Genomic DNA, 24638 nt, shown 5'->3' with positions numbered 1-24638 from the left:
TGCGTACTGATCTTTCGCAGATCTTCGCTCGCGTTTGTGTTCTGACACCCGCTTCCTTTGAATCATTTAATTAGCGGAGATGACTACCATTACGTGTGTGCGTACCTGTTTGTCTTTGGTTTCTCTGTGGAGCAGTCTCACAGCGGTGCTTTCCCGATATTAAACTGTGTCTGGGTCACATCCTGCTGAAGTGTGACTAAATATTTTTCCCTCTTGATAATGGCAGCAGTTCTGAAAACCTCACAACACCTTCCCAGAGTTTATAAACTATTCACCCCCCTAGCTTTATCTTTCTTGCCAGTCAGTCAGTTTTGCCTTTCATTGGTCATGATATGACCATACTCCATACATACAGAGCCGCTTGTGTGTGTGTGTGTGTGCATTAGGAAACCTTTGGATGCAGTTCTCCTGGGTAAGCAGCTCCATTTTCAGTGTTCGCAGAGTAAAACGGCACTCATACCCCCTGTGTCACTTCTTAGGCACATGACAGTCACTGTATGGAGAAGGAGGTTATCCCTCAGGAACTGGGAGTTGTGTGAATTGCAGCTTGAGTGTATGGCACAAACTCAATTTGAGAAAAAGAAAGGTCATGTCAATTATTTCAATTTAAATTAATTTGCGAAGAGGTTTCAACAGAGACACTGTCGCAAGGTCGCTTTACAGGAAAAATGAGTAATTTACGAAAGGGCTGAACCACTAAAAACAAAAAAACACCCCCCAGTTCCCCTCTGTATGCTTAAAACTGAAACATTTTTTCTGTAAGTTCAAGCTGAAATTAACTTACTTTCTTCTGCCTTGACCTGGTGGCCAGTTTGCAACAGACGTGACCTTCATACCGGGTTCCCCAAGTGGTCATTGGCTAAGCAAGCGTCCAGATCAGCGTGGATTAATTAAGATGGGCCAATCGTGGCTGAGGATGTGGCAGTAAGTGAGAAGGAACACTGAGGCTGAGATTAGCTGTATTCCAAGGACAAAGCAACAGACACGCTACCCTACGCAAGATACTGACTAACAGGAAGTGACTCGATGGACGTGATTCCTTAGCAACACTGATCTTTTATTTACATTCAGATTTGCCTTTAAAAAAATAAAAAATAAAAATTGGTAAGCGGGCACTTGCCTTTAAATTTTTTATTTATTCTATTTTGTGGGTTTGAAAAATGTTATTTCTGGCGACTACAGCGCAGTTTGTATATGTTGAGAAAGTATTTGGTCCTTGTGTTGAGAGACAACGGCAAGACTCGAAATGCAAATGCCGCACCTACAATCTGTAGACCTTTTCTTAGCTTTCTTGTGCATTAACTAGTGATGCAAGGACACACAGCTTATCAAGAAAAAGCAGAGCAGCCAATCTATCTAAAAGTCTATTTACTTTTAGTCCTCTAAAATGGGGGAACTCTATACAAAGGGCTGTAATTCCAACAGGGGTCATGCAATATGACCGTAAATATCCACAAACTAATGCTGACAGTCTGCACTTAAACATATTCATTGTTTCATTTCAAATCCAATGTGCTGGAGTACAGAGCCAAAGCAATAAAAGTGTGTCACTGTCTAAATACTTAGAGACTGCACTGTATATAAAGCTTGCCTACCAGAGCAGATATTTTGTTAGAAATATCCTCTTCCGCTCTGTGACATTCAAAGGAATTGACTATTGTCTGACATGCATACATGCGCACGTCCTCTATTGTGTTTTACTGACCAATACCCCTTTTCCCTTGTGTGTTGTTTTAGCTACTGTATTTATACCTGTCAGTCATACAGTGCCAATGACATTACAGGTACTTTCAACGACCACCATTGCCCTCCATTTCGCTAAACAGGGCCCATAAGTCCATTAGCTAATTGTCTCAGCAGATTATCTTCAGTTTTGATTGACTGCAGTGGACTGGAAGGGGTTTGGAAGGAAATCAGTCTTTCATGTTTTAGTACATTTCTGCTCCCAGCAGATAGCTAAAGAGTAGAGCCCTTCTGGTGGTTTTAATTTTCTATGGAAAACACAATGCTGCCACAGAACAAGGTGAATACTGTTTGAAATGTATTAGCCAAATTGATGTTAAAGCATTTTGGTTCCAGACCAGTACTACAGGTACACTATCGACAGTGCGCTTGGCCAGCAGTGCTTAAAATTATAAATGAAATGAAAACTTGTATGTAAAAGTTTTTTTAAGGCATGGTATATTATTAATCTGCATGTTCTTACATGTGCAAATGCATGTGTGTTTGTGTGTTCGTGCATGTATGTGCTCATCCATTCTATTGCATGCGCACGTGCACACATGCGTGTGTGCTTGTGTGAACACACATATGTGTGTTTGTGCATGTGTGAACATGTTTGTGTATACGTGTGTGTGTGTGTGTGTGTGTGTGTGTGTGTGTGTGTTTGTGCATGTGTGAACATGTTTGTGTATACGTGTGTGTGTGTGTGTTTGTAGTTATAGTCTTGCCTTTAGGGAAGCCCCGATGGCGTCACGGTGTGTGACCACAGTGGAGCTGACAGTGTCTTGTGAGGACCTGCGTAACAGAGACCTGGGCTCCAAATCTGACCCCCTGTGTGTCCTTTTCGAGAGCACTTGTGGGGACCAGTGGCTTGAGGTCAGCTTCTTTCTCTATCTTTCACCGGTGAACTCCTTTTAGCCTCGTCAGGAGTATATACCCATTAGACCTACACCAGACTTCTGATTGGTTGTTTTGGCTTTGAATGGATGAATTTATTTTTGTGACAGTAGTAATGATATCCAAGTATGTACTGCATGCTGCTAATGTATTTTTACACAGTATGTACTGTGTCTCATCAGGAAATATTAGACACCCTCTGCTCTGAAACTGACAGGAGGCCAGTGTCATCTAACATGGCTGGTTGCTATTTGCTTTTGTGGCATTATGCTTATTCCAGAGGAGAAAAAAAACAAAAAAAGAAAAAAAAAAATCACCCAGATATCCCATAAATCATCCGAGCCTGTTCTGGCAAAGTCCCAACGCAGTCAGCTGTTACAAAGGCTTGTTGCACATGGGCTGTTCTGGCCCAATGTTGGTTTCGGTTATCAATTCAGTTATATGACAGCTCTGTTTGGTTCAGCTGCAGGCCACTTGTGGTATATAACATGAACAGCTACATCTGAGCCCTTCTTTGCTGGTGAATAACAGGCTTATAATATGTAATATAGCTCACCTCTGGACTGGTATGGCAATATAAAATCTGGGATACCACTGTACCGTCTCTACATGTGGCGTCTGTGCCACAGCATAATGTTGAATGAGGGCAGGTCTGGGTCACGGGTACCTGGCGATCAGTGAAGTTGGGTTTGAGGTCAGTGGTCGCTCTGCACTGGGAAGATTAAAGGATGACCCTTAAATCTCAGGTGGATCGCACAGAGAGGGTCCAGAACTGCCTCAGCCCTCAGTTTGCCAAGAGGCTCACGGTGCACTACTACTTTGAGATTGTGCAGAAGCTGAAACTCGCGATCTACGACATCGACAACGAAACCACAGACCTCAGCGACGACGACTTCCTGGGCGAACTGGAATGCACCTTGGGTCAGGTGAGGTCACTTCCTGTTCGAGGGCTGGAGGAAGGCCATCCTGTTTCGACCTCTCAATTAATATAATATGCTCACGTTTATTGTTTATATTTAATGCCAACATTTAAATATGATGTTGTAGTAATTGGAGCCTATTTGAGTACTGAAAATGAGACTTTACAGCAAGGACTACAGAGGAGTCCAACTGCTTGTAAAATCCATTGATCAAACAGATTATTTTGTGTAGAACTGCTTACAGGCAAGTTGTCATACAGCACTCCACAGTGGACATTTTCCAGAGGCACCAAAAGATAAAGAGAACTGAACCTGAGCCAATTTTGAGAAAAACTGAAAAATGATTCCCCAAACCCCTTTAAAGGCAATCAATCTCAACTCCTGCAAAATGGCAAGAAAATAATGGCAAAACAAAATCCCAGAACAAAATAGTTAAATAAAATAAAAGACAAGTACAGCTAAATATAATGGTAGGCAGCTTCATGTTTTGTTTCTAATAATGCTTACAGAAACTGTGGAAATGCAGCCTATTCAAGCATGTAATGGGTGCTGCGAACACAGAGCAAAGTGAAGACAACCAACAGAGGGAGGCAGAGCTTGACTCAGCGCAGAGATTCGTTTTAGGGAGCAGTGCTTCCGCTGCATTTATGTGTTCATTCACCATTACAATAATAGATTGGTTTCCTCGCTGCATTTCAGATCGTGTCCAGCAGGAGGCAGACACGCCCCCTTTTTCTGAAGCACAAGAGACCTGCGGGAGAGGCTACAATCACTGTGAGTTTTAAAAAGGGGTTTCCGTGGAAACGCGACGCTTTTAAACGTATCTACACGTGTAGTTCAATCTTTAAACTGAACAAAACAACTAAATCATGTTTGGCATTAATGTTCCACATGCAACCCGACAGCAGAGCAATTCTCAGCCCTTTATAATTAAAATGCAATGAATCAAAAAGTAAAATAATAATATATTTGATGACTGCTTAAACTAATGGAATTCAATTCTGTTTAATAAGTGAACGATTAGTACATGAACATTTAAATCTATTAAAATAGTTGTAACTTCTTCCCAAAAATGTATGCACATGTTTAAAGTGAGATCGGTACACTGGCGTTGAATTGCTTTCCTCTTGCAGATCAGTGCAGAGGAAGTCAAAGATAACCGGGTGGTGTGCTTCGAGGTGGAGGCGAGTAACCTGGACAACAAAGTGAGTCGAACACAAACCCCGTTTCGCATGTGGCTCCGTGGAACTGCCCCGGGAATCCAGACTGAAGGACGGGTGTAAAACTCAAGGCCAGAACAGGTTCAGAGTCTTTATTCACGCAACTGTCCCGGCATTACCAGGACCCCGAAAACCCGCCTGCACGAGTCTGCCTGCTGGGTCGCGGTAGGCAGGGTTTTCACGCCCCCCGCTCTGGCCAAAAGGTCCTTTACACACGTCTGCATGAATCTCCATCAAGGTGGAGTTTTAGCAGCTTCAGCTGTGGTTACTTGCATGATTCCCAATACACACGTCACTCAGTACTGCAGCTGAAAACAGGAGCTGCAGATGCTGCTAAGGTGCTAATGCTGCTATTGATAACAGCAGTGTAACATTTAATTGTGACAATTTAAACTTTTGTTGTGCTGCTTATGCTCCACTGCTGCTCAATCAATACTAATATCTGAAGTTAATTCATTAATGATCAATTAATTCATTTTCATGGAGTAATTTGAAAACAGTGTTAAATTAATTTTATGTAGTGCCTGGAGTGGCTGTTAAAGTATGGAGAAAAATAGGTAAATGCTTTGATACATACACTGTAGTAGTACAGTATGCTTGCCAGTAGTGTTATTTAATTGTTAGGAACCTGGGTTTATAACTGAGAGGTTGTAAGTTCTTTTCCCAGGAGGTGCACAGACATTTGTCTCTTGGTGCATTGTACTTAACCGGAATAGGAGTGTCTGCTAAATGCCTGCATTTTGAATCTGAATTGTTTCAGGATTTCTTTGGGAAATCGGACCCATTTCTGGAGATCTACAGACAGACAGAGTCTGGCTGGCAGCTGGCCCACAGGACAGAGGTTAGTTCCCCAAGCATCGCTGCCGCACTGTAAAACGTTCAGTTAAATCAGCTCGGGGCGACATAGCTCAGGAGGTAAGAGCGGTTGTCTGGCAGTCGGAGGGTTGCCGGTTCGATCCCTGCCCTGGGCATGTCGAAGTGTCCCTGAGCAAGACACCTAACCCCTAATTGCTCTGGTGAATGAGAGGCAGCGCTTTGGATAAATGCAGTCCATTTAGCTCTTATAGAGTACATATGGTCGCTGCTGTTAGAGCTGAATTAACACTGGACATTTTACTGTGCCATAGTGAACATAGCAGACAAATGATGAGTCCTGATCTAATAATAATCATTTTAATAAAAATGACAATCATAATCTTTATTTATATATAACTTATCACGAGGCCTTTTCAGATGAAAAATAATAAAATCGAGGCAGTATGACAGAGAAGTACATAATCAGATAGAATACTAGCCTAACGTTTGCAAAGCTGGTTTTATAAAGCCAAAATCAAATTGAACTTTTATCAAATTACACGCGCGCAGGGTGTGAATGTTTCTTCTCTATGCAGGTTGTTCAAAACTCCCTGGATCCTGTGTGGAGGCCCTTTCGAATTCCCCTGCAAAGCTTGTGTGGGTGTAACGTGGAGCAACCCGTGAAGGTGATCTTCACTGACTGGGTGTGGCTAAAACCAGGCCACACCCATCCCCATGGTTTAGGGGTGGAGCCACTTGGGTGGTTGATATCAGTCAAATGTTGTATTATGATGTTTTCGGCCTTGCAGGCAATATTGAAATACATTTTGATATATTTAGACATTTTGGATTAAGGTTTTATTTTTGTGGGAATTAACCACCTGGAACCATAAGCTTTTAAGTGTTGTTTTATGCTGTCTTCAAATGCAAACCATTTCTAGTTTTTGTATTTAAAATGTATTCAGAAATATTTCTTGAAAGGAGTCTAGCTTGTTCCACTTACAGTAAAATGTTGTATATAAACTTTATAAATTTACCATATCTGATTGAATGCATTTTGTCACCCACAGATACCATCATATCACAAAATAATAAGTATATTCACAGATCTGTGCTATTTATTTATATATTTATTTTTGTGTGAGTCATTATTGAATATTTAGCAACAGAAACGAAAGGGAACATCGTTCCCCTTCTTGCTTTACAGTTATATGTGCCAAGTACAGTCTGTTCATACTGTGTGATGAAGTTCAAATTGAATTTCTGACTGGTAAAAATTTCCCTTTTGATTTACCAAAGTAGTGTTTTTGACCGGTTTTCCAAAGGGGTGTAGTGTGTCAACATTTGTAGCTAACTTTGTTTTACAAAAACATGCAAATATTTTTTTTTATTAGTATTCAAATACTTTTCACTGTGCAACCACTGGATGGGAGTACGTACTGCTAGGTGTGCCAGTACTTTGGACCGAGCGGCACTGTGTCTCTGTCTCTGTATTTCAGGTGGAATGCTATGACTTTGATGCTGATGGTTCTCATGAGCTGATTGGCTCATTTGAGACTGACCTTATTCAGCTTCAGCAAGCTTCATGGGCTTCACCTGTGAGTTCACTTTGAAAATCATTCTGTGCTTCACTCCCAAATTGTATTCTTTATCATTTCTTTAGATTTTGAGGTGGGAAATCATAGGTGTTTAAAAAAGGCTCCATTGTTCATGAGTGAGTGTGTGAGTGTGTGTGAGTGTGTGTGTGCGTGCTTGTATGTCACTGTAGGTACGTGTTACAGGTTGGTAAGCTCTCTCTATCTTTATCTCTCTCTGTCTCTCTCTCGGTCTCTCCCTCTCTCTCTCTTTCTCCCCCCCCCCCCCCCCCCACCACCTCTCTGTCTATCTAGGCAGAGTTTGAATGTGTGAACAGCGCAAAGAAAGAGAAGAAGAAGAGCTACACCAACTCGGGCATAGTGAGCGTCAGACTGTGTCAGGTGCGTCGAGTCCTCCGGTCTCCGTGCCGTCACCTGTGCGCCAGTAAAACGCTGGGCTTAGGCCCTGCTCAGGCTCATGCTCTTATCCAGCTCTGAGACACCTGGCCTTGGGTCTCAAACACAGGGAACGTAGCGTCCGGTGGAACAAAATCCTGCACGTGTGCCGGTCGACCTTAAGTGAGATTGGAGATTCCCGCGTTATGGAATTGCTAGTATATTATTATTAATAATCCCATTGTGCTGTACCACGTACTGTACAAACAGAAAAATAAAGACTCAACATTCCCAGTTTGGCTGTTGATGTCCAAGCCGCACTGGAATGGCCCAGCTAACCCTGTCCTAATCGCAACCCCAAACAATGTTTGTATGAAGATCCGAAACTGATCGAGCAAAGTGCGATCTAGGACGCTCGATGAACATGCATTGTTGATCGCAAATGCTTTGTGTACTGGAGGTTGTCCTCCAGTTACTCGACCCTGAGTCTGGCTTAAAGAAGCATAAAGGCTTTTTTTTCTGAGACTTTCATTATTTTCTTTCCAGAGAATGCCCTGAGATGCTCTTGAAGGCCAAATAAAGACTTAAAGTAGCCTTAGGTTTGTTTACAAGCTGAGCTTCATCAGCGTTTAAATAGCTACCGTACACACTATGCAGCAGCACGCAGTAAGGCTTCACAATAACGGAAATTGTGTATCATATTTTTTATGGCATGTCTTTAAGGAATGTTTTGACCTGAACTGAATCTTTATAATGCATTCTCAACATTATCATAAACGCTACAGAAGAGTGACATAAATACCACATTTAGTATTCACTGTGTGTACTGCGGCCCAGAGCATATTGCAAATAAGGATCAGAATGCTGCAACCTATCCACAGCATGGTATGTGCATTCATGTGGCTACCAAGCACACAGTGTATACTTTGTGTGGGCTGGTATGTCATTGTAATATGATACTTTGTTACATTACATTACATTACAGGCATTTAGCAGACGCTCTAATCCAGAGCGACTTACACAACTTTTTACATAGCACTTTACATTGTATCCATTTATACAGCAGGATATATACTGAAGCAATGTAGGTTAAGTACCTTGCTCAAGGGTACAACGGCAGTGTCCTACCCAGGAATCAAACCTGCGACCTTTCGGTTACAAGCGCAGTTCCTTACCCACTATGCCACACTCCATCCTATACTTTGTGTACTATGAAAATGCAGTTAATATAGTGCGATATCAAGTATAATATGCTACTTTTTTAATTATGCAGGTTGTGAAGGATTACAGCTTCCTGGACTATATCATGGGCGGATGTCAAATCAACTTCACTGTGAGTTTCAATCCTTGCACTTCGGTGCCATGCTTTCTGCTTGTCACATCAAGTGAACAGTGCTGAGCAGCACTTTGTGTTTCGTGTCTTTTTACCTTAATTTCCCTTTGCCTTAAGTGTTCTAGATTCTAGTCTTGGATTCTACTTTACAGTTAAGTTTTACGTTTGATTGGCTGTAGCCATCCTGGGGGGGTGGAAAGTTAGGGGGGAATTCTGCCTACTGCCAGTTTCAAAAATAGAAAATATCTCACAAATTGATGTAGCTATATGCTATATTCAAAATGGTGGAGATGGGTCTTGCTTTGTAGGTGTCAGAGAGGAAAAAACCACACCAAACAAAAAGAGTCAAACAATCTTCATTACACATACCTATTTGAAATACATGTGTTTGAAACACTGCCTACATATTGTGTATAATATGCAAATCCCATAATACATAACCATACATTAACATATGTCCACTGAGGTTTGTTACTTTTGAAGCATCTTGTCTTGGGGGATGGGGCGGGGGGGTCATCTAGGTGGGCGTGGACTTCACGGGCTCCAATGGTGATCCACGCTGCCCAGACTCCCTGCATTACATCAGCCCCGATGGCTTCAACGAGTACCTGGCAGCCATCTGGTCAGTGGGGACGGTCATTCAGGACTATGACAGGTGTGCTTAGCCTTTACCAGGTGCATTTACCAGTGCCACAGCACAGGGGTGTCATAGCAGCTTTGGTTCTGGAGGCCTACAGTGTCTGTAATATTTATTTATTTTACTTTATTCTACCCGTTGAGTCCCATTGAGATTCCCACCTCCTTTTCAAGGGAGCTCCAGCCAAGAGAAGCAACAAGCAGTCAGTTTACACATAAAACACCCCACGCAAAGGAACACCAATAAAACAAATTATACTGGTACACATACTGGTATACAATTCAGGTAGAACAATTATAAACATCCGTTTTTGTGTGATTTGAGTGATTCATTTCAGCTAGGGATTGGCTAAATACTACATACTATCGAAGGCCTAAATTGGCAAAGCACCAACAGACACTGCAGCCCGTCCAGGACTGGCGTTTGACACACCTGCCTTAGCATGACTACTCTGTTAGCCCGTATCATTTTATTTCACCGTGTTAATCCGCTATTATCCATTGCACTTCCGAAGTGGCAGACAGGCTAGCTGCTCACATGCAATTTTAATGTTTTTTGATGCAATGACTGAATTAAAAAAAAATAATCTCTTGAGTTATGTAAATCATTACAAAGGCCTTTTAAGGCACAATGGAATCACGATCACGTAACAGGAATGCTAATGCTATAATGCGTGTTATCTACATTATGTATTGCGCGAGTCATGTGATCCCGATAATTACATTTCGAAGCTGCTATCTGAGTCACTCTTTTTCTCTTCGCCCCAGTGACAAGATGTTCCCGGCGTTTGGATTCGGAGCCCAGGTTCCCCCAACGTGGGAGGTGAGCCGCGAGCCAGCAGCCCGAATGCATTAAGGCATTTCCACCATAGAGTTCATTAAAGAATGTGTATAACGTAGATGCGCTTCCACTGTGTCTCTTTCAACTGCGTTCCCTTCCTTTTTGCAGGTCTCTCATGAGTTCCCCCTCAACTTCAATCCCGCCTCTCCGTTCTGCGCAGGCATGCTTTCATCATCACCGTCAGCTTTACACATTTTTATTTAACGGACCTCTTTCCTGTATGAAGTCCCACGTATATCTCAGCACTGTTTGGGTCAGACGAGGACGGAGGACAGTTTTTTTTTTTGAAGGGATGGAATTGCTCAGTATAATGAATTCTCAGGGGAGGTTTTTAAATTCATCAAAGGGATTAATAATGAGAACTGCAAAGGGCATTTCAGCTCGAGTTCTTTCAGGACAACATGGCGTTGTATGTGGGAATAAGCTAAAAGCAAATTCCACAGAAGTATGAAGAAAAATTCTTATCATTTTTCTGCAGAGAATTGTCGATGGCTTGCTATGGAATGGCAAACCAGGGTGTATAATAGAGCCAGAGACCCTTGTGGTGTTCTAAACCGAGCAGGAAGCATAGCTGGGTGCACTCTATCTTTGCTCTTCAATCTTTGCCTTGAACAGCAACAGGGTTTAATAGTTATTGGTGTTACACTGCACTTATGGGGTCAATTAAAAACCCTGGGTTGCTCAGTCGATGTGCCTTACTTGTTTCTCTGGGCCTGAACCAGGTTTCTGATTTCAAGCTAAAATCAAAAGAGTGAATGGCACTGGTCTAGCCAGCAGTCAGCATTTATTTGCCCATATATTGTGCAATATTGCAATATGTTGATAATATATTTAAAATATAATTCGTAGCATATTTAATTTTGGTACAGGTAGATGGGTTGATTGGTAATTTCCCCTCAAACACCTCCCCCCCCCCCCATCCCAGGAATCGAAGGGGTGCTGGAAGCCTACAGAAGCTGTCTGCCGCACATCCAGCTGTACGGGCCCACAAACTTCTCCCCCATCATAAACCACGTGGCCCGTTTCGCGGTCCGGGCGGCCCAGCAGGAAACAGCCTCGGTGAGTCGAGCCCTCACACTGAGCCTGAAACCGCACGCGCTCAGTTCAGTCGCTCCGGCAGGAAGGGACATAATGATCAGTTTCCTTTGAAGTGATTTATGAAAAAAAAAAAAAAAAAAAGTTATGAATTACCTTGCTGTTTCCTTTTATGGGTAACTGGAGCAGGGAAATTAATGCGTGCCTTCTGGTGCCTTTTTCACCCGAATTCACCTGAGGACAGGGACCTTTTGCACCTGCACCAGGCCCTCACAATGGTGGCTGGTACACGCTGAGCATTACCACCTAGAAATGTCTGGTTATTTATTCTGTGACAAAAAGCAGCAGTCCAACTCCTAAGTATGCTGAAACTAACTTATAGCAGATGGTCCTTGTGTATTTTTGATACTTTATTCAGACGTGGGGGAAAGCAGAGAGTGTTAGAAGAGATCACGGTACAGGAAGTGCCTTTGCGGGGAATCGAACCCCTGACCCTGTGAGGGGACGTGTGTACTGTATGGGTTGGGAGCTGACCATCCTGTGGATTGTGCCACAGGGCTCACCTGCTGGAACGAGAACTACATGAAAACGTGTATTTAAGGGAGGACATAAATCCGAAAACGGATGAGTTTCCTGCCGCGTGTGGCGGGCGCCAATGTCGGAAACCACAGTGTCTGCGTCAGACACGGACATAATTTTGTGCGCGGAGGTGTTCTTGTCAAGACACTCGGCATAGATTACTAGACATGGCCGTCCACGTCTCAGGACATGCCATGAAATTTCAGTGTGGGCAGAGTCCACGAGTTAATCGGAAATATCCGAATCTGGAAATACCTGATCGCAAATGTGACCCCGGAGCGTGCAGAAGTTTCTAGAAATACACAAGGGGAAACTACCCACCGTCATATCATGACCTTCACACCCCAAATTTCTCAGAAATTTGATCATTAGTTAATTTGCGCGTACTGCGGTGGTTATACTGCACATTCAACAGTGGGATGATTCAGAGCGCACACACCGTACCCTTCCTCCCGTTACAGCAGTACTTCGTCCTCCTCATCATCACCGACGGCGTGATCACCGACCTGGAGGAGACCCGCGCGGCCATCGTGAACGCCTCCCGGCTGCCCATGTCCGTCGTCATCGTGGGGGTGGGCGGGGCCGACTTCGGCGGCATGGAGTTTCTGGACGGGGACGACGGCCCCCTGCGGGCGCCCACGGGAGAGGCGGCGTCCCGCGACATCGTGCAGTTCGTGCCTTTCCGCCACTTCCTGGGCGTGAGTCCTACTTTTACTCATCGGCGGTATCGGAATCACTTCCTGGGGCTTCATGCATTATGTGCAGCACTTGCTCATATGAAAATGTCTTCTAATTAAGTTATGTTTTTTATTATATGGTGAACGTACATTTTCTTCATGAATGAGTGTCACGCCTTACATTTAATATAAAGTACATGCTGCATTTTTGTGAGGTTGCACATCGGGCACACATTTTCCCCGGCAGTGTTTCTGAATAAGATGTCAAATTTGGGGGGGATATTTTTGGGGGTAACTCTTGCTTTTTGGGCCTCCCTGTCTCCACAGGCCCCCATGGAAGCGCTGGCTCAGTGTGTGCTGGCTGAGATCCCGGCCCAACTGGTGTCCTACTTCCACATGCTGGGACTGAGCCCACCTAATGACCCCACCCCCGCCCTCACTACTGACCTGCCCCTGCACCCCTAGCCCCACCTCCAACCTCAGTACTGGCCCGCCCCGACACCCCTAACTCCACCTCCACCCTCACTACTGACCTGCCCCTGCACCCCTAACCCCGCCTCCACCCTCACTACTGACCCGCCCCTACACCCCTAACTCCGCCTCCACCCTCACTACTGACCCGCCCCTACACCCCTAACTCCGCCTCCACCCTCAGTACTGACGTGACCCTACACCCCTAACTCTGCCTCCACCCTCACTACTGACCTGCCCCTACACCCCTAACCCCGCCTCCACCCTCACTACTGACCCGCCCCTACACTCCTAACTCCATACCTACCCTCATCACAGACGTCCTCTGAAATTCCTCACACCTTTATCTTTGCAGTTTACCAGCAGGTGGCAGCAATGAGCACAAAGCAAATGGCAGTCCAAAGAAAAACATTCCTTTGCATTTTCAGCTTTTGTCATGATCATGCATTTTAGCCTCAGGCGTACACACACACACACACTGCAAGGTAGAATTTCATATTTTACCCTTTTAAAGAAAGACAAAGTTGGTCATGTTTTATGCTAGTTTTCTTCCATTTCAAACTGAAATAGAAGTAAGATACGTACATGCAAGTAAGTTTTAACCAGTGGGAACACATGGCTTCTCGAAACGGCAATTTCATTTTGCGTGACTAAGACTAATGACCTCTCCCACGCGACCTGTGGGAGTCGCTCAAAGGACAGATGCCATTCTAGACTGCGTTTTGATGGGCGCACTGGAGGAATTTACAATGCTGATTTAAAAGAATACACTCGCGTGGGCGGGCCGGGTGCCTCCTCCATTATGAAGTGACGCACGCAACTTTGAGAGTCGATAGAGAAGGCAGAATGACTGTTCCATTCAACGCGGGCCTTTGTGCAGAGTGAAGATTTTGTGTGCGGAAATAGCCACACTGTAATAAGCTAGATACTGCGGTGGGCGCTGACCTATGACTCACAGTCCTAATTGGTTTGAATATAGACCCCGCTCAGCTGGAGGTGAAGAGAATTTAAAAGGTCTTGTTAATGGCGTGATTCTCGTGAATTAATCACAAAAGAAAAAACCCCATTATTGTGCACAAATGCGTACGATTTATGGATTTACTTTGGGCTTGATATCTTCATTTCTAGGTTTGTGAGACTTTCACTGAAGGGCATCCCATACTTTACAAACACATTTCAAACTCTTACACACACACACAAACGTGCACGCACATGTGCACACAGGGACAGACACTTGTTTCACAGACTTGTTGCATAGGATTACATCAGCACAATGTCATACGTGGGGTTGCAAGTTGCATGGGATGACCTTACCACAGTTTCATATGTTTCACCTCTTGTTAGAATCAGAGCCTTATCTACTATGCCCTCTGTACTGTGTGCTAGCATACTGTGTCCTATTTACTGTTAGCACACTGTTTAGTACGTGAGATGCAGTATGCTAAAAATATCCGCCACTATTTTTCCAATCGCATGGAAAGGCGCTGATTCCGACAAAGCCTATTTTCCTATTGATCTGCACTGCCATGTCCTAAAGGCTTTGGCACGTCCATGTGGTTTAATAATTGCATTGTTAATTATGTTTTTGGCTGGCCCGCAACAGTGGGGCCAGCCCTACAAACGCGAATGTCTATGACTGAGTGACTGAGTCGGCCAGAGAGGTCCAGCCGTATACTAGGTTTTGACCTGGTCTTGTTTATCATCCGGTTGTATTGGGGTGCGATGTGTTTCCATTTGTGACCAAAAGAGGGCAGTGTATTGCTGTTTCAATGAACTCTTAAGTTTTTTTTTTTTTCTGAATGTCTTGATGCAAACATTATTATTATTATTATTATTATTATTATTATTATTATTATTATTATTATTATTATTATTATTATTATTATTAATAAGCCTAAGGTAGCAGGAGGACAGAAACGCTAGTCATTGGGATAAACAAGAAAGGCTATTTTATTATTTACTATGATATGGGGGGGCGGGGATGCTTGGAAACTCCCTGTGCAGACAGTGTACCTCTGTTTGGTGGTCTGTTTTAATAGTGGTATATTTTACACCTGAGCCCAGTGTATTTTTAAACCCGGCGTGGTATACGGCACTTTCTCAATAAGACAGGAGCGGTGACTCACACGGCTCGCAGGAAGAACGATTTCGATTGACCAAAATCCAGTTATTGGCCCTTCGGTCCCGCGGGTTGCCCAGAGCTCTTCAGAGCACCAATAAAAGACGGGAAGCGGCAGTTACATTAGTCCAATTAAAGGCAGTAACTCGATGAGTCGGGCAGTTCAGGTGCTCCGGTGGAAGTCAGCGCTCTGAGAAGGTCGCGCTTGCTGAGATAAGACCATAAGACTCGCCTGTCCATGAGCCCTGGCCTGCATTTCCTGTGTAAATGCCATATGCGATAGCCTGATGTCATTATTGCAGACATAGCATGTCACACAAAAGTGTTTGCTCCTAGATGGGTTCCTCTCCCTGTGTAAACATAACCCGTGCTACGGATGTTGGCTGCAATCTGTTCGGATTTACACGGCAGCCATTTTGGCCCATAACATAACCATATGTCCTTAATCGGGGGGGGGGGGATGAAAGACAGGTGATCTGCGTCGATTCCAGAAGGAAAGGTAGTCAGATTCCTGCAGCAGAACAGACATACCAGCACTGAAAGAGAAAACTCGAGGGGAAAAAAATCAGTTTCACAAACTGTTTCGGTAGTTTATTTTAACAGTGAAAAAAAAAAGATAACAATGAAAACCTTTCAGTCCACCGTTCAGCCAAAACATTCATCAACAAAACAGGAGAAGAGGAAATTCAGAATCCTGGTCATGTGGAGCATAATCTAAATCAAGTGACACGGTGCCTCGAGTAATTAGCCGGACGATGCAAGCGACGTGAGCAAGTTTGTTAGCAGCCGTTTAAGTGCCAATTACGAACAATTACAGTGTACGTGCACATCAATTTGTAGCCTTCAATTAATGTTTAAGCTTTCTGGGCAGAAATAGTCTGTGCAAACGAGCTTCATGGGAAAGCGCGGGAGACTGAGCTCACTGTAATGGCTCCGTTAGTATTTTTTTTGTTGTTATTTTAACTGAATTTAATTGAATATACTGTATCGGTGAGGAGTGCACGATAGACGTGGAAACATTGGCGGGTCTCGCGGACAAAGCGCTGTCTGGTTTCATTCCGATTGGTCCTTGAACCTTGGATCAACGACGTCTCAGCACCGAGATCACCTTGGTTTATTGTCTTCCACTTGGAACAGCCATAAAAAAAAAATGTTTTGTGTGCTGTCCGCTAGTCAAAGGTGTCTGAGAAAGACAGAACTCACATTGCTATAATGGCTGACCATCGCTTGACGCTCTCTGTTCAGCGAGAAAGTATGTCTCAAACAAACAAGCCGGGTCCCTAATACAAAGATGTTTTGAAAACCTGACATACCTTCACACGACAGAAAAAAAAAAATCAATATTACTTTCTCAAGAATTTTATAAAAGCTTTTTGGGAACTTTTTGCCCTTCAAATTGCCCTTTTACTGAAAGCTGATCAACTCTCAAAATGCAGACATTTTTTTATTTATTATTGTTGTCATTTTATTCTTTTATTTATTTAGCAGGGCTGTTTTTCTTTTTTTCTTTTTACTTTACAGAAAATCACGTTCTGTCCTGATGTTATTTATAAAAGAGTGCTGGTCATTTCCAAGATAGCCACGTGTATTACATGTATTACTGTATGTATTGTGAAACTGAATTACTTTCCTAATGTAGAGCTGTGGACTGCATGTTCAGCTATAGCCCTGCTGGATTAGGGCTGCTCAGTGGGCTAGTGGGATACCCTTTATCTGTCCTTCTCCACAGTGGTAATCAGGCCTAGGCCTCAGCCCCCCCCCCTTTTATAAGCAGCAATTGCCTGAACAAACAACAGAACAAAGCTTGGGGTTCCTTGTTTAACTGTGAGCAAAAATGTTACCAGCCTCCTCCTCCTGATAGTGTCTATGTCTAGACGACGTAGAGAACGTTTAGTTTATTCAGTCTCGTAGAAGCCACTTTAATAATTGAAAAAAAGAAACAAGTAATTATTTTGCAAAAGATGGGACAGAAGAGAAAGGCAATGGAAGCTATCAGCTCTAAGAATTAAAGCAAGAAGATGAAAATCGATTATTTCACAAAGGTCCCACCGCTATCTTTAGAGTGGCACTTGGAAGTCGGAATGAGATTACTCCACCCTCTGAGTGTAGAGAGAGAGAGAGAGAGAGACAGAGAGAAATAGAAAGAGAGAGAGAGAGAGATTTGTGTTTTGTGGCTTTACTTAGCTTCTTGGGGAGATAACTCTTATCAAGGCGGCTTTATCAGTTTGATTCATGTCTGAGACTGGCACAGGTGGAGTCATAGTCCCCATCTACCCAAATACACCCCCACCCCCCGATCCCCACCCCACCCCTCTCCCCTCTCTGCAGAGTGTTTTCTATAAAAGGGCTTTTGGCTGAGATAAGATAGTGTCGAGGCTGAACTGGAGTTTTTTTTTTAGATAAAAGAGATTACATATATAAGGACACACACAGAACAAAAAAAAAAAAAAAAACCCTGCCCCAGAGATGGATTCCAGATGGAAACTGATCTAGAACCCTCTGGCTGCCATGTCAGAGTGAAGTTTTGGCCCAGTTACGTGCGCATGATATTACCTATGGGACAGGAAACGGTATAGAAGCATGTATTTGCATAAACAGAAGCTGTATTTCAATAAGTTACATTTCAAAAATGCAACATTGTTTGCCGCCACTGTAATACAGTAATGTTACACATATTAAGCATAGCATGCAATGGCTACAGATTCTCATAAACAAATAGGAAAACTCAGTAAAGTGTGTGCTTTATTATTCTTTTTTTGTATATTTTGCACATATAGGCTTGAATGTCTGCTATATATATTTTTTAAACATTTACTTACTAAGAATGTATTATAAAGGATATGGCTAAAACACTGAAAACTGAAAAATAAATTGTATGATGGGCCATGTATGACTTCATTTGTATTATGCAAGCACATACGCAGTATACTCATTTATAGTATACTGCGTACATTTATAGAGTTATAGTAGGAATTAGTGAAAGGTAAGTTTTCTTAAATTGTGTGCCAGCATTAAATGCAGACAGAACTCTTTTCATTTTTAGCACAAAATTAAATCCTCCAACAAATCAAATGTATTCCCGGCTTTTGAATTGTTGTCATTCAAAACCTCCGCATCAATTATCAAACCTAAAAGAATGAGAATTATGAAGAATTAAAAAGGAGAGGTGGGGCTGAAACAGTAGGACTGCTTTGATGTCTCATTTAATCCTTTGAAGAGTAGGTTTCATTGAAGGTTTTTTTATTTATTTATTTTAAATTTTAAGTCCGTGTTCTAGAACTAGAACATTGATTTCAGTTACCAATATTGATCGTTACAGCAGCATTACACTGTTCAGTTAAGAGCATTCTAATCCCATACTTGTGATCTTACACCTTCAAGGGTTAAAATAAAGACTGCACATCCCTGATGCTTAATTGTACTCATCGGCTTAATGAGGAGGAAAGGAACTGGCACTTATCTCCATGGTTATAAATTTCATTAGCATCTCAAATCAGTGACATCGATGACGTTGCTCAGCACTGGTGCCAATTTTGACTGAGAGTGACAGGAGGCAGTCTTCTGCTGCTGTATCTCATCTAAAAGAAGACACCTCCTACAACACAGTGTCCCCATCACTGTGCTGGGGCATTGTATTTTTATTATCTTTTATTTTCAGTATCACAAAAATAAACAAAATAAAATACCACTACTACTACCACTACTACTACTACTGCTACTACTACTACTACTACTACTACTACTACTACTAATAATAATAATAATAATAATAATAATAATAAAGAAAAAATTTTGATATTGCTCCACTGTACTGTGGCAGCATTTTCTATTTCATGCAGCTTGTCAAACATCTTCATTCGCTGACATTCTTGGACCATGTTCAGGTAATCTACTTTCTGCCAAGATGTGCAGGCCTCTATTTCTCCCAAGAAAATGCCACTGAAACAGCAGCCTACAGACTCACAAAAGCCTGTCTTCAATGCGATCCAAGAAACAGGAAAATCGATGACAGCCAAATCTATCTTCCAACAAGAAAGACAGCATTCAGATCCAGCCTGAGAAAATAGTTCTCTTTGATATCAAGGTAAAAAAAAAACGCAGTTGGATTGGTTGCTTGCCTAAAAACAACTGGACTGACAAATAACTAAAGAAAAAAAAGAAAAAGAACAGGAAAAAAACTACAAAAAAGCGATTTGTCCATTAGGAACCTAAGGTATCTTTATCAAGCAGTCTAAATTAAATTTGTCACTCAGACCTTCACCAAATAGAATCTCTGACTGTGCAACTAATCTCAAAGTCACCCTGGTCTGATAATGGAAGATGGTTGTCTGCTAGATTGTTAGATCTGCTGTAGCTTCTGCTCCCCAGGATGGCACTGTTAAAGGCATACGATGCAGGATTTTTAACTTGGAAGATATTATAAAAATAACCATGCTAAGGCATGTCCACGATGCACTGGCCATTTCTACGCCCGTGATTTTATTGGGTAACTGAAAAATGACAGGTCATATGAAAAGGTTATGTGTAACACTGGTCGCTCATTACTGATCAAAGGGTTTTTCTTTGGTTTAAAGCTTTATGAAGCATCCTCAAATGGGCAACTCAGAACACTGCAGTGTGCGAGAGACATTTTCGCATTCAGGCTGTGTTCTGTTGATGACTGGAACTGCATGGACTAATGCCATCTTCTCTTCCAGCAATACCTTATTTTTATTATTTATTTTTTTGGATTGAAACAGAATACAAATTTTAAAATCCCATTATGCTAGCAGTGTGGAGTATGTCCATATGCATTTATATCAAATATATAGAGTCAGATAAAATACTTCATGAGATGTCAATGAACCCTGAAATAGAATTTTTTTCCCCCCAAGACAGGTCAGCATATTCTGGGTGTTATTATTAGGAATTACATTGAGTGGGCCAAAGTTATTTAAAAAGGCTTAATAACTGTGGCCATTGTTAATGAAAAAAAAAATCATTTGGTCTACCATAAAATTGTATTTCAAAATATTATATTCACGATTCAAATTTGACATATCGAACCCAATGTATTTTGTGCCCACAAAACAAGCTTTGGTGCATTTTTTCCAAAAAAAAAATACTCCAGCATTGCCTTACTAAGCATTGCCCCTTCTCTGGATGCGGGGAAGCAATATGCTTTTTTATTTTCCCAAAAATGAAGAGGTCTATCGGAAATGGGTTTTATTTCTGGAGCAATAATATTACAATAACCCATACATTCAGTATGTAGTTTATGTTGCTTTCTTTTGTTTTGTCTGGTAGTGTAAAGTTACTGCATGGGATCTATGACAATCTGGGGCCCTATGAGAAGATTACACATTGAGCCCCACCAGCATTCAAATAAAGTTATACCTGATCCCACTGTATTTTTTGTACTCACCCCCTCCTGGTTTTGGGCCTGTACAATTATTACCACTCTTCTCCCCACCTACAATGGTGCTGCACTCGCACACACACACACACACACACACACACACACACACTCACTCATAAAGGGAACTTAACAGCAAGAACTCTTAAACTAAATTTATATCCCGAGCATGGCCCCACATCCTTGCCGCTGCCTCAGTGGAAGTGGGTGCACTGTAACTCATTCCTGTATTAAGCCAGCGCACAGCCACACGGTGAGCTTATTGCGCTTTATCACTGGACGGGAAGCTGCTGTCTTTTAAACGTTACTCCCGGACGCTCGTCTTTCTCGGCGCGTGGGACCCGACACCTCTGAGGCCCGCCCGGTTACGAGAGAGAGAGAGAGAGAGAGAGAGAGAGAGAGAGAGAGAGAGAGAGAGTCTCGCGTCTGCGCGTACCTGTGAATTATTCAGAGGCTGTCAGTCATGAATACTTAATTGAGCGCGGCGCTCGTCTCGATGAACGTTTCGGATTCGAGCAGGATTAGACCCGCCGTCGAAGCGCGCCGAAGGAGGAGGAGGAGGAGGAGGAGGAGGAGGGAGACGCTGAAATACGAACACGTTACACGCCGCGCTTTCAAATGTCACGCAGAACCGCCGAGCCACTTAACGCACCTCATCAAGCGCGGTCCCGCTCAGACTGAATAAATCACACATCCCATTTGCTCTGTGGCGTTTTTAATGTTCTTTTGATTAGGTTTAGTTTTGTACATCTTTTTTTTTCTTTCTTCTTCTGTTTGTTTTTCATTAGTCCGTTGCATAAGAGTGATCTACTGTACTACTACGTGCAGCAGACACGTTCACCCCTCCTCCTCGTCGTTGTCGTCTCATTCTTTGTATTTTTTCTTTCTTGTGACAGATGTGTCTAGCTGAGACAGTTGTGCATCGGTGAAAATTTCCCCTGACGTTTTTGCCACCCAGAGTTGCTTCGGGGATGGTCTGTCAGTGTTGGGGAGGATGAGTGGGGGAAGTTTACGCGCGTGAGGCGTGTGCGTTGGGAGATAAGCAAACCGTCTCCACCGCTGTTTGTGTCGCCCCTCAGTGAGGGGGCAGGAGGGGCGTAGCTGGGGTACCAGACCGCTACGGCGCCATGCAGCCGAAAACCAAACAGCGCTCATCGGGGCGCACACTCCACTGAATGGCTGGGAAGAACACTGCCATCCCAGATGACGAGAGAGTGAGATTGAGGGAGGGATGGAGAGAGAGAGAGAGAGAGAGAGAGAGAGGAGGAAGAGAGAGATAGAGGGAGGGCGGCTCCCTGTTGCTCTGACAACAAGAGATACTCTTTCATGCCTTCCCCTAGGCTTCTACCATTACTCAAACTCCTGTCAGAGAGTGAGACAGTCCACTCTGCTCTCTCTCTCTCTCTTCTGTCAGAGAGTGAGACAGTCCACTCTGCTCTCTCTCTCTTCTGTCAGCGAATGAGATGGTTCACTCTTCCCTCTCTCTCTATCACTCCTGTCAGAGTGTGAGATGTTCACTCTTCCCTCTCGCTCTATCACTCCTGTCAGACAGTGAGACAGTTCACCCTGCTCTCTGTTTGTCTCAGCAAGGATGCTCTCTTTCCTGAACACAGCACACACCACAGTGACGCACGCTCAGGTCACCACGTTCAGTGCTGCTAATACTGCTGATTATATCAGCTGACTCGGGTGGGCTGGCGTGTGTAATTATGTAATTACATGTCTGTGGTACATACAGCAACCTTAATTCAAAAAGGTGCTTTTCGGAAAGATAAATCCGCGGACGAAACAGGAAGGAGGCATTTCCGCTAATGTGGGGCTGTTAGCGTCCTTTGTGTAAAGCCCCACCGCTCCGGGGGATAACTGTCTGGCTGGGCGGGCTGGCCATGTCCCCCCCCCCAGCATGACGGGATGTGGGCGGTTTGAACCAGACCAGAGACAGACACTCCCAAACTCTGACTGCACTGATGAAACACGAGCGCCCGCCTGGGGGGGCCTCGGCATTATTATTCAGACCACACACGTGGAGGGCACGCAGCGCACACGCAGACACGCGTGTGTCAGCACACACACACAAGCAGCACGCGAACACGCAAACGTTCAGGCGCATGCATGTACAAGGGGACAAACACACGCAGACACGCAAACAAAGCGTGTAAGCGCACACATAAGCAGCACACACAAACACGCATATAGCCAGGCGCATGCATGTACATGGGCACAAACACACGCAGACATGCAAACAAAACGTGTAAGCGAACACATAAGCAGCACACACGAACACGCATATAGCCAGGCGCATGCATGTACAAGGGCACAAACACACACAGACACGCACACAAAATAATATGCTGTTATTGCCCTCCCTTGGCCAAATCGAGCCTATCGGCCAAATACAGCTTAATTTCCTTATTAAAATGCTCCCTAAAAAAAAGGTGTTGTGGAAAGCTATGAAACTTGTATTCAGGTAATTTTCTGTGATTATCTTTTATTACTCAGCAACGCATTTCGATGACCTTCAGTATGAAACTCCACATGTATCGGTGCACAATGATGTAAATAAGCATCTGTGAGTGACGCGTCGGCAGGCAAGATGGTGTGTTCAATCAAGCAGTGAAAATCTGTGGAAACCGAAATGGCATTTTCAACGAGGACAAAAATATCCTTCGAATTAACAACGTTTAACCCTGATTCTTGGTTTTTGACCCATTAAAGTGCCTCACATTAAGAAAACAGGAAATGGAAAGGGGAACCAGACAGAGGAAAAGCACACTTCTTTTAGTCCTCCGTGATGCAAACTCCAAAATATTCACTGCCAAGCGGTAAATACAGTGTTCTGACGGGTAATCTGACAGAGTAATGGCTCGTTGCACAGCCATTTGCTTGTGGCAGCATTTATACAGCTAAAATTAGTCTGGCATATTTCCATGACTTTGATACCCGCAGGGCCAATCTGTTTTCCAGAGCCCCCCTTTATAAAAGACACATACTTATATTTGTCTTTTGAACAAAAATTTGAACATACTGAAGTAAATCAGGTGAAGTACCTTTCATCAACTTTGAGCCACAAGCCCAGCTCTCTGATCATTAATGTAAGCGGCAGCCCTAGTAAGAATTTCACAAGTTTAGAATTATTTTTTAAATTCATGGTGGGTTTTTTGGCCAAATTCGAACTAGGACCTTTTGATCTTTTTTTATGATATTCTCCTTTTTCTTTCAGTTTGGAATGTCTAACAATAGTCTCAGCAGTGCCCAGCGCTGCAAACTTCTCTATCAATTCAGCAGAGACAAGCACGTGCTCTGCTTCAAAATCACATGATCTCAGCCACCATTTTCTTTTCACACTGGGCTTGTGTACAGATGAGTCAGAAGAAGATGGTAAATGGACTGTATTTATATTGTGCTTTTATCCAAAGAACTTTACAATTGGTGCCTCTCATTCACCCATTCACACACCAATTGTGAAAGGCTGTCATGCAAGGTACCAATCAGCTCGTTGGGAGAAATTAGGGGTTAGGTGTCTTGCTCAGGGACACTTTGACACGCCCAGGGCGGGGGATCAAACCGGCAACCCTCTGACTGCCAGACAACTGCTCTTACCTCCTGAGCTATGTTGCCCCTAAGACCCTTCATGTGCAGCTCAACAGGCAGACCATGGGCGCATGATTGACTAGCATGGGTTGCTAGCGCATACTGAAACGCAGTCATCTTGGCCACTGAAACCTCTCCCTAGTCCACACTGGCACCATTTCTGCATTGCCATGGAGGAGAGCTACTGGCCGCAGACAGCACTGGCACACTCAAGATTTGATACCAGGCTGCGAGACTTATCCATGCACTGGAACAGTGTCTCAAACAGGATGTGGCCAGTCCAAGCCTTCTGATTTCATGCATATATTTTTACATCATATATTTATATACATTTCAAATATATTGTGAAAATATATTTAAATATTAAAAATGGGCTGCTCTTTCACATTTATGACATGTATTTACATATTTCAAAAAAATATGTGTGCTTACATATA

General features: G+C 43.3%; 1 protein-coding gene across 1 annotated transcript; it reads left to right on the top strand.

Annotated features, from left to right (window-relative positions):
• Positions 1–866: 866 nt before the first annotated feature.
• Positions 867–18099, top strand: LOC135260768 (copine-3-like). Its single transcript, XM_064346297.1, has 16 exons — positions 867–1104; positions 2439–2598; positions 3366–3545; positions 4239–4313; positions 4673–4744; positions 5520–5600; positions 6151–6240; positions 7054–7152; positions 7444–7530; positions 8798–8857; positions 9379–9512; positions 10262–10316; positions 10443–10494; positions 11260–11393; positions 12410–12646; positions 12953–18099. The coding sequence occupies exons 2-16, from the start codon at positions 2467–2469 to the stop codon at positions 13088–13090; spliced, it is 1626 nt and encodes a 541-aa protein (XP_064202367.1). The 5' UTR covers positions 867–1104; positions 2439–2466; the 3' UTR covers positions 13091–18099.
• The last annotated feature ends 6539 nt before the right edge of the window (positions 18100–24638 follow it).

Source organism: Anguilla rostrata, chromosome 8 (genome assembly GCF_018555375.3).
Source record: "Anguilla rostrata isolate EN2019 chromosome 8, ASM1855537v3, whole genome shotgun sequence".
NCBI lineage: Eukaryota > Metazoa > Chordata > Actinopteri > Anguilliformes > Anguillidae > Anguilla > Anguilla rostrata.
This window is presented reverse-complemented; position numbering and strand designations above follow the sequence as displayed.